The sequence below is a fragment of the Triticum urartu genome, chromosome 4A, assembly GCF_056163025.1.
Source record: "Triticum urartu cultivar PI428250 chromosome 4A, HENAU_Tu73, whole genome shotgun sequence".
NCBI lineage: Eukaryota > Viridiplantae > Streptophyta > Magnoliopsida > Poales > Poaceae > Triticum > Triticum urartu.
Window position 1 is genome coordinate 79840998 of NC_141876.1, and position 12494 is coordinate 79853491.

General features: G+C 44.1%; 1 protein-coding gene across 1 annotated transcript; it reads left to right on the top strand.

Moving 5' to 3' along the window:
• The first annotated feature begins 378 nt into the window (after positions 1-378).
• Positions 379-9783, top strand: LOC125550817 (putative catabolite repression protein creC). The gene is made up of 11 exons (XM_048713914.2): positions 379-855; positions 1335-1649; positions 1739-1847; positions 1934-2033; positions 2711-2798; positions 2884-2967; positions 4633-4729; positions 4821-4908; positions 8113-8218; positions 8310-8402; positions 9017-9783. Exons 1-11 carry the CDS (start codon positions 688-690, stop codon positions 9455-9457), a joined length of 1689 nt encoding a protein of 562 aa, XP_048569871.1. The 5' UTR covers positions 379-687; the 3' UTR covers positions 9458-9783.
• The last annotated feature ends 2711 nt before the right edge of the window (positions 9784-12494 follow it).

Below are 12494 nucleotides of genomic sequence, written 5' to 3' on the forward strand. Positions count from 1 at the left end.
GGCCCAATTTCCTTAACTAGCGTTTGCATGTATACGTGCTCAGAAGTCAGACGTGGTGGGCCTGCAGAATCCTGTCGGAGCGGCGATTTGGGAAAGTGACTAGCAACTCCGCGGTGGATTGATTCGCGCGTTGCAGCGGCCGCACGCGAAGGAGTTCTTTCGGGTGTTGAGTACGTCAATGACGGCGAACGATATGGGCAAGATGTGGTCGCCTTGTCGTGATTAATATATATGTTCAGTTTCAGTTCTTATATTATTAATCCGTAATTCATGTCTACTAAATCAATTTGCAGGCAATTGCCGCAGCAAGTGGCGGTTGTCCTAGTTCGTATAGTTGCAATTGGATCCATAGTCCTTGCACCGAAAAGAGTTATTCAGAGGAGTGAACAAAGCAGAAGAAAAAGGTGAGTCATTTCCGTTCCCTTCCTCCTACCACCAGCACCAGGTCTCTGTTTCTCCAGTCTCCCCACCGTCCTCCCTCATCCCAAATCGAACAGCCTCCCCGTCGCATCGATCCCAATCTGACCATCCCCAAAACCCTAACCCTCACTCGCCTCCTAGCACGGCGGCGAGTCACGGCGGCGGGGGCGTGAGATGGCTGCGCGGGCGTAAGCATTTCGGAGGCGATCGCGGAGGTGGGGGCTTCCTGTGACCCGCCAGCGGTCTCGCTGGTGCCGGCCCGTGGGTATGGCGACGTCGTCGTCGGCTGGCGGGGGCGGTGCAGCCGGGGGCGCGCCTGGACTCAAGACTTACTTCAAGACTCCCGAGGGCCGGCATAAGCTGCAGTACGAGAAGACCCACTCCCCCTCCGTGCTGCACTACAACCACAGCTCTGGTGGCAAGACTGTCTCCGAGGTATGAAGGGCCGCGACTCCGCGGTACCGGCGATCACGTCCCGGGGTTTGCGGTTAGCGCGCGGGTTGGGACGGGGATTGGGATCTCGATGGGTCGCTCGGATGGGATGGGGAATTGAGCTGTGGCGTTGGGTGTTGACCTGATCAGGTGCCGGATTCAGGCGTGTCTCTTTTCGCGTATCTGGTTGGGTTTTATTTGGTTTTAGTTAGGGTTTCGGGTAAGTTTTGGATCGTGGCATTTTTGGTCAGGTTACTGTGCTTCTGGTAAGACCGGCGTCCTCGGTTGCAAGTATTAACCGGTGACCATTTATGGAACCTCGCAGTGTGATGAATTTAGTGGGGTTTCTCGTTTGGGATTCTAACTGTATAAGCGATTGTTTTAGTTATTTGCTTGCTTCGTGATGATCGACTTCATTGCGATTTATATTCTTGTATATTATGAGAAGTTAAGTTTACATCAATATCTTTTGACGATGGCAGATGACAGTGGCATATTTGAAGGAGAAGCCCATGGGGCAGGGCTCTACACCATCAACACCAAGTTCCGGCAGTGGCATGCGATCTGCAGCTGCAAGACTGCTTGGTACCGGGAATGGGAGCCGGACACTTAGCTTTGCAGGCAGCAATGGTGTCAGCAGGGCTGTTTCAGGGAGCAGCCGTGTGGGTGGCGGCGTTGGTATGTCAACGGGCGTTGGTGGATCTCAAGCCGTGGCGAATTACGATGGCAAGGGAACATACATCATCTTCAATACCGCAGATACACTGTTCATTAGTGATCTCAACTCACATGACAAAGTATTAGTTCCCTTGTCCAATGCATGCCAAAGTTTTACTTACAAATATGCAGCCTTGCGTTTCTCTGATCAAGTTGTTAATTGCACCAGGATCCAGTAAAGTCCATCCACTTCAGCAACTCAAACCCAGTTTGTCATGCATTTGACTCGGAGGCCAAAGATGGGCATGACGTGATTGTTGGATTATGGTCGGGAGATGGTGAGTGCTTTCTTTTTGGAATGCTTTGTTCTTAGAATTGAACTCTGTTCTGAGACCGAGACGAGTTATATGTGTCCATTGTGCAGTCTATTCAATGTCATTGAGGCAACAGTTGCAAGATCCTGGAAAGAAGCCTGTTATGTCTCAGCATTTTATCAATAAAGACAAAGATGGAACTGCCAACAGGCATGTTTGCTTCCTTTAAAATAATAATGGAAGTGATAAATTTGTATGAGAATTACCTTACAAGTAACAAACTTTTTCTTCATATTTTTGTTTTATGCCACATCCTGAACACACTGTTGTTTTAGGATAACTATGAAAGATGGTCTGACTCAGAGTTTCCTTTTGTGCATTATTAGAAGTTGTAACTTATAGGAAACTGTTGCTATTATTAATGGATAAGGACTAGGGCCGAAAACTTCATTTGAGCTCCTCATTTTGATGGTGCTCAGTCGATAGTAGCAAACATTTGTTTTCCTTTATGCCTGGCAACATGCTTTGTATTGCATGTCTTTTCATGCTGCCTGATTCAAATTGGCATGTGAGAGATGTCGACATTCCCCTGTTCTGAATATCCCTTAATGCCACCCTACCATGGTGGGTCCGATAGTTGTCCTGTTCCTCTCTTCTTTATGGAGTGTGCGAGGAGTGTTTAGTGTAAGCATCTTGTGTGTGTGTGGCGGGGGTGGGGGACTGGTATGAATAGCTGAGGTGATATACATCCCTTGGCTAGTCAGCATCTAAAGCGAATATTTACACATAGGTTGTGGGACTATCTATATACATGTAAATACTGGTTGAAAAAACTTGAATATTTGCAACTAGTTCAAGTTTGACTTTACTAGATGCCGTTATTGCAGCCGCTGTACTTGTGTTGCATGGGTTCCAGAGCGTGAAGGCATTTTTGTTGTCAGCAATGCTGATGGGAATCTGTATGTGTATGACAAAGTGAGTGCCTACTGTCATCGAATTTTGTTACAAAGTAATCATACTCCATTATGCCAAATCTAAACCAATTATTTTCTATGTCCAGTCCAAGGATGGAAGTGCTGACTGGGCATTTCCAACTGTAAGGGATCAAAATCAGCTGATGATTTCACATGCAAAGTCCAATAAGGTATCTTAGGGCACTTGATTTCTGTTTAAATAGTTATGGCATTTGATTTTTTTCTTCACTTGAAAATGTGTACAGGCATGGTCATTTATGCTGTCATGTTTAAACATTTGGTAATAGAGAGGTACTTGTTCTGGAAACTTTTTGAAGGAAATAATTACCACCTGTGCATCTGTGAAAACCGATGCCTAACATGCAGTAGCTGGACTACTAACACAATAGTTTGTTGGGTTCGATATCCATGATGTATATGCTTGTAATATCAGTTTTATAATCATTTTTTAGTTCACTATTGGATTTTATGATCTCTAGTTGTTTATCACTTTGTAACATCCCTTAAAAGGTAGAATGATCCATCAGTCATTTTAAATGTATTGTAGCATTTTTAAAAACTAATGGTAGCATTTTCAGCATCAGATGTTGTAAGTCTGTGTCAGGGATGCTGAACACAAATAGAGTGTGCATAGGCCCTTGCAAATATTTGTCAAATCTTGTTTTATTGCACATGAAAGCATTTTGTGGAATATCGTATCCAACATCTCTAAAACTCACATAATTTGAACATTCCAACGTCTTTTGATGCTTTATTGAAACACTCCAAAATAACATGTATGCAAAAACCTTAAGTCAGCTGTCGCGGCATTTGAGATAACATTTACAACAACACAAACTAAATATTGAAATAGCCTTTGCATGCAAAAATAGACTTAATTGCTACATTATCTTGTGTAACATCTGCAACAATGTAAACTTGATATTATAACATGCCGGAAAAGAATGTCTGCAACAAAGTATGGGAGTCATGAGGCTTGCCCCACCCATGCGACACAATAACCCTCAAATTACTCTGGTTTAATTCATCTGGGTGAAGTGTATGACAATTTAACTTGTATTGGGAACAAGGATGGTACCGTTTTCCCTTTTTACATGAGTTCTTCGATGACAAGAACAGTTCTTCTAGGGAAGAGGAATACCACATTTACTTTCGTATAATTAGAGAAGTTCCTCTAGGGAAGAGAACACCACATTTACTTTCTTATAATTAGAGAAGTTCCTCTAGGGAAGTGGAACACCACATTTACTTTCCTACAATTAAGTTGATCGCATGTTTATTTTCTTTGCTATCTCATGGTTGAAATTATGTGTCACGAACTTGGTAAATATGTGAGACCATACATAGTGCAGTAGTCTCCATTTCTATGTAAATTGTGAAGATAGACCAGTATCCTGGGATTACGGATCATATATGCCCCAGTTGTTGAAGATGGCAGAAAATTAATTTTCCACAAGCTCATTCTCGTGTTCTCACTTAGTAGTTGACGTGTTCAACACAAGCTTCATGTGGTCGAACTGTCCTCACACTTGCTAGTTGACATAGAGCAGACTGTTTATGCTGGGTCAACCTTGCATTGGATTTAGTGCAGTGGTGTTTACCTGTCACTTGGTTTTTATTTCAATCATATTAGGAAATGCCAAGTTCTCAAGTAGCATCACTTTACCAGCAGACCATACTGGAACCAGTACTAAGAACCTGGAAGTTACTATTTTTTGCTATGTTCTTTTAATGCTGTAAAACATTAATTCAAGGAAACTCAAGAAATTCCTGAACATGATGAATTTAAATTTGTAGCTGCTATCATTGATTATGGGATGTAAATAATGCTGCAGAGCAATCCTACTGCAAGATGGCACATCTGTCAAGGTGCAATCAATGCCATTTCATTTTCGCCGGATGGAGCTTACATGGCAACTGTTGGGCGAGATGGTAATTTTGTCTAGCCAAGAACGAGAATCGACATGTGATAAAGGTTTCCTATTGGTGACACATTGTACTTAAGTTGTTCGATTATATGCAGGTTATTTAAGAGTATTTGACTTCGCGAAAGAACAACTAATATTTGGTGGGAAAAGTTACTATGGTGCTCTTTTGTGTTGCTCATGGAGGTAAACTGCCAATTGCATTTACTGTTACTCTGGTATTTGGTGCCAATTTTGTGGCATGCCTGCACCTACCTTTTACTAACTAGTAGTTCAGATATGATGTTCACAAAAACAGAAACTCATATTTCCCTATCTTTTTGCGCAGTTGCATCAGTTCTGCTATTGACTGATTATTCTAGGATTGTATATGAGCTTACCTCTTGTAATCTTGTTTCATCTGTGAATCACATAACACCATTTGTAAATTAACTTTTTAGATCTTCATAAGAAGTGGCCAATTTTACATATGAAACGGTGCAAGAGCAGTAGCTAAGAGCATCTCCAGCCGTTCGCCCCCCCCCCCCCCCCCCCCCCCCCAGGGGGCTTGAAATATCGCTGCCTCGGGGTGAACCGGCGCTAAAATCGGCTTGGGGGCGATTGAGTTCCCAGCCGCCGCCCCCAGGCGCCGATATTGGCCCAATTTTGGCGCAAAGTTGCCCACTTTCGGCGCAAAATTGGCCTGCTATCGGCACAAATCGGCCCATATTCGCCGTGCTTCGGCGCAAATTCAACAGAAGCTATTTTTTATCACATAGTTCATCACAGAAAATTAATAGAAATCAAATAGTTCAACAAATAGTTAAACAACAAATAGTTCAATACAAATTATATAGTTCAACAAATAAAAACTCATATTTCATCACACGTCGAGCTAGGCGTTGCCCTTGAGCCTCCATAGGTGCTCCACCAGATCCTGCTGCAGTTGTTGATGCACTAGTGGGTCTTGGATCTCCTGACGCATATTGAGGAAGGCCGTCCAGGTTGCCAGTAGGTGGTGATCAACTTGGGCAAGAGGACCCTGCATGTAATATGGTTCAGTGTTAAACACTGGCTCTCTCAATGATCATGTTGTGCAAGATGACAGAGCAAGTCATGATCTCCCACATTTGATCTTTCGACCAGGTTTGAGTGGGGTACCGGACAACAGCAAATCGAGATTGGAGCACACCAAATGCCTGCTCGACATCCTTCCTGCAAGCCTCCTGAACCTTCGCAAAGTGGGAATACTTGCCTCTTGCCACAAGGTTTGAGATAGTCTTCACAAATGTGGACCATCTCGGATAGATGCCATCTACTAGGTAGTATCCCTTGTTGTACTGTCGCCCATTGACCTCGAAGTTCACCGGAGGAGAATGACCTTCAATAAGCTTGGCAAAGACAGGGGAGTACTGCAGTACGTTGATGTCATTGTGAGTTCCTGGCATACCAAAGGAGTGCCAAATCCAGAGGTCGTGTGTGGCCACTGCCTCAAGTACCACACTGCGACCGCCTTTGGCGCCTTTGTACATCCCCTGCCAAGCAAATGGACAGTTTTTCCATTTCCAATGCATGTAGTCGATGCTTCCAAGCATCCCAGGAAATCCTCTTGCTGCATTCTGTGCTAGGATCCGAGCAGTGTCTTCAGCATTGGGTGATCGCAAGTGTTGCGGTCCAAACACTGCCACCACTGCCCTGCAGAACTTGTAGAAACACTCAATGGTCGTGGACTCGGCCATGCGTCCATAGTCTTCGAATGAATCACCGGGAGCTCCGTATGCAAGCATCCTCGTAGCTGTCGTGCACTTCTGGAGTGAGGTGAATCCAAGTGTGCCGGTGCAATCCTTCTTGCACTTGAAGTAGTTGTCGAACTCTCCGGTGGAATTCACAATCCTGAGGAAGAGCTTTTGGCTCATCCGATAACGGCGCCGAAATACTTTGTCGCCGTGCAATGGAGCGTCGGTGAAGTAGTCGGAGTAGAGCAAGCAATAGCCTTCCAGTCGATGCCTCTGCTTCGCCTTCATTCGGCCCGGCGCCGAGCCACCTCGCCGCGGCTTTGCATTGCTCGCGAGCAGGCTGGCTAGGGCGGCGACGACCATGAGATGCTCTTCGTCCTAGGCGTCGGCATCGTCTTCCTCCTCCAGCAGTGCCGCGAGTGCGTCCGAGTCCATGGCCGAGCAGACAAATCGCCGAACACCTGGCGGGTGTGGTAGGCGCGCAGCCGCCCGTATCCTGCCCTGCGCGGCCGGAAAACTCGCCCAAGAACGGGGTGAGGATGCCGCGACGGAACCCTCTCTCTTTTTCGGCGGGGGGAATGGTCTATCTAGCAGTGGTGGGGGGTGGTTGGCGCCGGGATCGGCAAGGCGGCGGGAGGGCGTGCACACGCGGGAGGGGGGGGGATCTGACGTGCAAAGGTGCGTTTTCGCCTGACAGTGGTGGCCCAGACGCTCTTTTCCCTTCCGCCGGAGCCCCCAAGTGCTCCCCAGTGCGCTGGGTTCGGCCTGGGATCGCCGGCCCCAAAAACGGGCCGAGCCGGCGGATTTAGCAGAAACATAGTCGGTGACTTGGTGCAGCATGCTTGTCATTTTCTTGATTATATCTTAAACTTCAATCATTCATCATATAGAACGCAATGTGTCTGCATCTAGAGATGATGTTTGTTAGTTGCTCGATAAGAACTCGCAATTGCAGGCTACCAAGTAAGGTTTTTAATTCACTATAAGAAGCTGAAGGGACATGGATTGATAATGGCACATTTTGTTCAATTAGCCATGATTTCTGCTAGCGATAAATTGGGGCACGGCAAGTTCTTGGAAACACAGCACATGGTTGAAGGTTGAAAGATCTTATACTGAAAGTTTGCCTGATTTGGTTGCTAGCAAATTGCTGTCATTATTGATGGTATATACTGTATAAAATAGAAGTTCGTTATTGTCCACCTGCTTATTGAAAGTTGTGTTGACTTGGCACTTCTGCTTATGCTTTTGTACATGAATTGACTACCTTGTTATGGCAAGCGTCTGGAATCCCAGCTTTTGAGATGTCATGGAATCAAACTTTAAAGCTATCATCGTCTGATACAACATTGTATCAAAATTTCATATTTGTACTTGAGGCTCTCTTGGCCTTATCTGTCCTGATGTTATTGGCTTATTTTCTTATTCGGTTTCACAGGAAGTTTGATGAATATCGTGTAACATTCTAAGTAGTGATGTATACTTGCATCCAACTTTGCATGTAGTCACAATATAGCTAGTCTTGCTTGTACAATTGTCCTGATGTAATTGGATTTATTTGTGCCATTTCACAACAGTTGTGATTTGTGAAGCTAACGTTTTTACCATATAATTGTATAACAGCATGCCCTTGAAGATGTTAATAATTTGGCTTGTTTGTGCTCTCCTGTTACAGTGCGGATGGAAAATATATATTATCAGGCGGGGAAGATGATCTTGTGCAAGTATGGAGCATGGATGACAGAAAGATGGTTGCGTGGGGCGAGGGGCATACATCATGGGTGCTACTATCATTACAGTTGTCTTTGTGCAGCATATTGATGCTTTTATCGGAACTTCCAATTTTCATGCAGATCTCCTTTTCTGTTGCAGGTTAGCTCAGTTGCCTTTGATTCGTATTGGTCCCCTCCAAGTTCTGATGACGCAGGAGAAAATGTCATGTATCGCTTTGGTTCTGTTGGCCAGGTACCAGTAAATTTATATGAATGAATGAATTTGTTAATCTGGGCCTAATTTGTAACTTTTATGGTTTTTATTCTAACGGAAATCATAATGATACATCATAGAATAATCTGTTTGTTTCCTTGTATACTTGTTATAGCGACAAGGATTTAAATGCTAGTGATATCTGAATTTTGTATTGGTTACTTGTTGGGTTGCTTAGGTGACTTGCAGTTGTGAAAAATGAGCATGCTTGCTTCTTGTTCATTAGTATTCTTACCGAGTTGATGAATCATGATTCATGTGTCTCACTAGCTTTTTTTTGCTTAAAAAGTTGTGCTACACTCTGTGCCACTTACCACTTGTTCATGAGGGACTGGGTATCACAAATAAGTTCCATTGTATTTCATGTATCTTGAATTCGAAATAGGTTTCTATCTGTTTTGTGTATTTATTCTTAAGCTCTGGCATTGAATATATATACTCTCGACCAAGTATTACAACTTGAGGTTCCATGATTTTATCTTGGGCATAGGATGTGCTACTGTCATGTGGTCTATGCTTCAGCTACCATTTAGCATTGCTTTTCGTACTGGGTTAGTACTGGAAATAATGTATTTACCTTTGCATGCACTTAGGATACCCAACTTCTTCTCTGGGATTTGGCAATGGATGAGATTGCTGTGCCACTTCGACATCCTTCCAGCGGCTCCCCAACATTTAGCAGTGGAAGCCCTTCTGCACACTGGGACAGTGCATGTCCTCCTCCTACTGGTGTTCTTCAGCCGTCTCCACGGATGCGAGACGTACCAAAGCTCTCACCCCTCGTTGCACACAGAGTACATGCTGATCCCCTTTCTGGCCTAGAATTCACCAGTGAATCGATCGTCACCATATGCCGTGAGGGGCTAATCAAAATCTGGGCCAGGCCACAACACAGTGGAAACAGCCAGCGGCCAAATTCTTCTGAGCTGGCAGCTGGCAATGCCATCTCCAAGGATAAGATGATAACATCACCAAACAAAGCAGGCACTTCCAGCTCTAGCTTCAAGCAACCATCATCTGTTATTTTCTCATGACCAAAGGCTTCTGCTTGCATTTTTATCATGCTTGCTCAGCCATGGCTACTCATATCTTGTCACTAACGTGGCGATTAGTGACGCAGGGCTTCGCTGGGAAGTCTGCCAGCGACAGAGGCGTGCTTCATAGATGTCTATGTGACAAAAGAATAACGGAACTTGTTCCTGTACAGATACAGATATTGCCCCCAGATGAATAGTAAAAGTTTACTGGTTGTTGTTCCATATCATTTGTCTGGTCTTCCATAACATCTCAATAGATTAGAGTATGTACCCATTCTTTGCATATTAATGGTATCTTCACTTATTAGGCGCTCTGGAGGTTACAGATCAGATTCCATTTGCCCCCCATAACGTTGCTTTCCTGCTTGTGTTATCAATGGAACTGTAAATTACTGTTGTTGTTGTTGTTGTTTATACAATGTTTCTGAATCCCCTTGGGTATTGTATTCCATTTCTTCTTCTTTTGAGTGTTGATTTGTCACTTGAATGTAGTCTTATGAGAAACAAAATGCTCGAGTTGTCCCACACAAGTTTGAGGCAAGTTGATGTTAAGAACAGAAGGGAATGCATCTGAATTAAAATGATTATGTTCTGCTACCTATGTCTTATGCTTTCTACTATCTATTTGGACTAGTATTTCAACTGTGAAATGGGCTCTCCTCTCATCCACGAGAGATGAGTTTGAAGATTTTGGACCTATCACTGAAATTTGGTTGAGTTGTCGTTGTTGATTCTTTGTTTGGTCCAGGGTGATTTTGGCTGATGGGAACTGTTGGCATTTATAATGCAAAGCAGTGTAGTTTAGAGTAAGCTAAATACCCATTGTATACAGACTCCAAAAACTGTCTAGGTCTTAAAAATAAACATGCAAACACATGGACAAACTTTGGACACAATTATTAAGTTTCATCCTGTATATGTTGGCGCTATAGGGAAGGTCGTGGTTGCTTGATGATGTCTTTCTTTCAACTTATTTTGTGGGGGCAGTTTTGTTAGGATGAGTTGCATATGCCGACAGGTTGTAGGGGTAGTGTGTTGGGGTCTTGTGTCATGATGTGGGGAGTAAATTGCACAAAACCACCATTTTGAAGGCTAGATTTGCGAAAAACATTACAATATTTTTTTTTGCAAAAAACATTATGTCTACGGTAATCTTTTTGCAAAAAACACTGATCGACGGATCTTGCTCAGTTAAGTGAGTTTATGATAAATAGGGCCCGCCAGTCAGGCCGACGTGGCATAGCCTAAGTAACGGCGACATTGGCTAACGTTATCATCATGTGTGGCCCTGTGGGGTCCACTTGTCATTGAAACAAAAAGAAAAAAAAAACTGATTCGTCAACCTCCCGTCGCGGCCGCTGCTCGCCGCCGCCGCGCCTCGCTTCTGCTGTGCCCGCTGCCCGCCGCAGCCGCCGCCGCACCTGCTGCATGCTCGTTGTTCGCCGCACCCGCTGCCTGCTGCTCACTGCCGTGGCCACCACGCCCACTGCCTGCTCGCCGTGCCGCTGCCTGCTTGTTGTTTGCCGCACCCGCCGTGCCCGCTGTGTGCTGCTCACTGCCGCGGCCCGTCCCAACCCCGACCGAGGTCACCCATCCTGCCCCTAGACGAGGCAGAGCCCGCCATAGTCGTTGCACGCAAATTGTTCGATGGAATGCCCATGAGAGGCTTGTTAGGCTGACAAGCAGGCCCCATGTCCAGCAAACGTTTTCATGTAACGGTGTGAGAAATTGGTGCCACGTCAACCTGACTGGCGGGCCCCATTTGTCATAAACTCACTTAACTGAGCAAGATTCGCCGATCAATATTTTTTGCAAAAAGATTACCGTAGACATGGTGTTTTTACAAAAAAAATGTATTGTAGTGTTTTTCGCAAATCTAGCCTTCAAAGTGGTGGTTTTGTGCAATTTACTCTGATATGGAAGTAGTCCGCTTGCATCATGGAATTATGGCTTGGTTGTCTTTCGTGACCAAGTTTGTAACGATTTTAGCCTGGTTTTCTGTGAATTAATCAGACAACTTTCTTCTTCTTAATTAGTGGATGAGGCAAAACTTTTGCCTTCGTTTAAAAAAATGGTCAAGTGCATAACTGAATGTTCACTAAAGCATTGTCTTCATTTTTTTGTGGGTTTGACTCCACGCCATGGTTGATCATGTTCCAATACATGTCCCTCTTACTAGGTCCTCGTATTCATGAAACTTGAGCACTGTAATTGTAGGGATAGTGGAGCTAATTATATGAGCGTTGGGACGCTCGATCCCAATCTCTCCCTTTCCACAGTTTCCCCCCTGATTTTAAAGTGGGCGAGTTCTCTATTCTAATCTCTTTGCCTCCCGATGTGCTTGCCTAATACTTACTTCATTCTAAAACAGATGACTCAACTTTGTACTAAAGTTAGTATGAAGTTGAGTCATCTGTTTTGGAACGGAGAGAGTACGACACAACGATTTTGTCGGAAATCGCTCACTCCAGCGCATTAGCATTGCCCCATTTTATCTACAGCCAACCTAAAAACCAACCCATATAATAGTTAGATATAGCCATTTATTATTTTACTAGTACACCACTGTACGAGTGAGGCGTTTTGGCTTCCAGAATCATTTGCACCTGCGCTGAGTAAGAAAAATCAAAACAAATACTAAAAAAATTCAAAAAAGATCCATTTTTTGGCATGGTAGATAATTTGGTGCGTGATGTCCGTTCCAAATTTCAAATTATCTGCACATTTGAGTAGCTCTCGGCAAAAAAGACAAATTTGAGGTTTGTTAAATAGTGTATTGTTCATATATTGTTTCGATTCAATTTGTCTTTTTTGCTGAGAGCTACTCAAATGTTCAAATGCTCTGAAATTTGGAGCGCACTTCATGCATCAAATTATCTACCTTGCATAAAAAATAGGATTTTTTTGAATTTTTTCAATCTTTTTATAAATTGTTTTTGACCGGGTGCAGATGAGCCCAGGCTCAGAATTGGATATTCGCTTACCCACTTCTTTTACATTTATAACTTGAACCTGAAATCTTAAAAGTGCACGC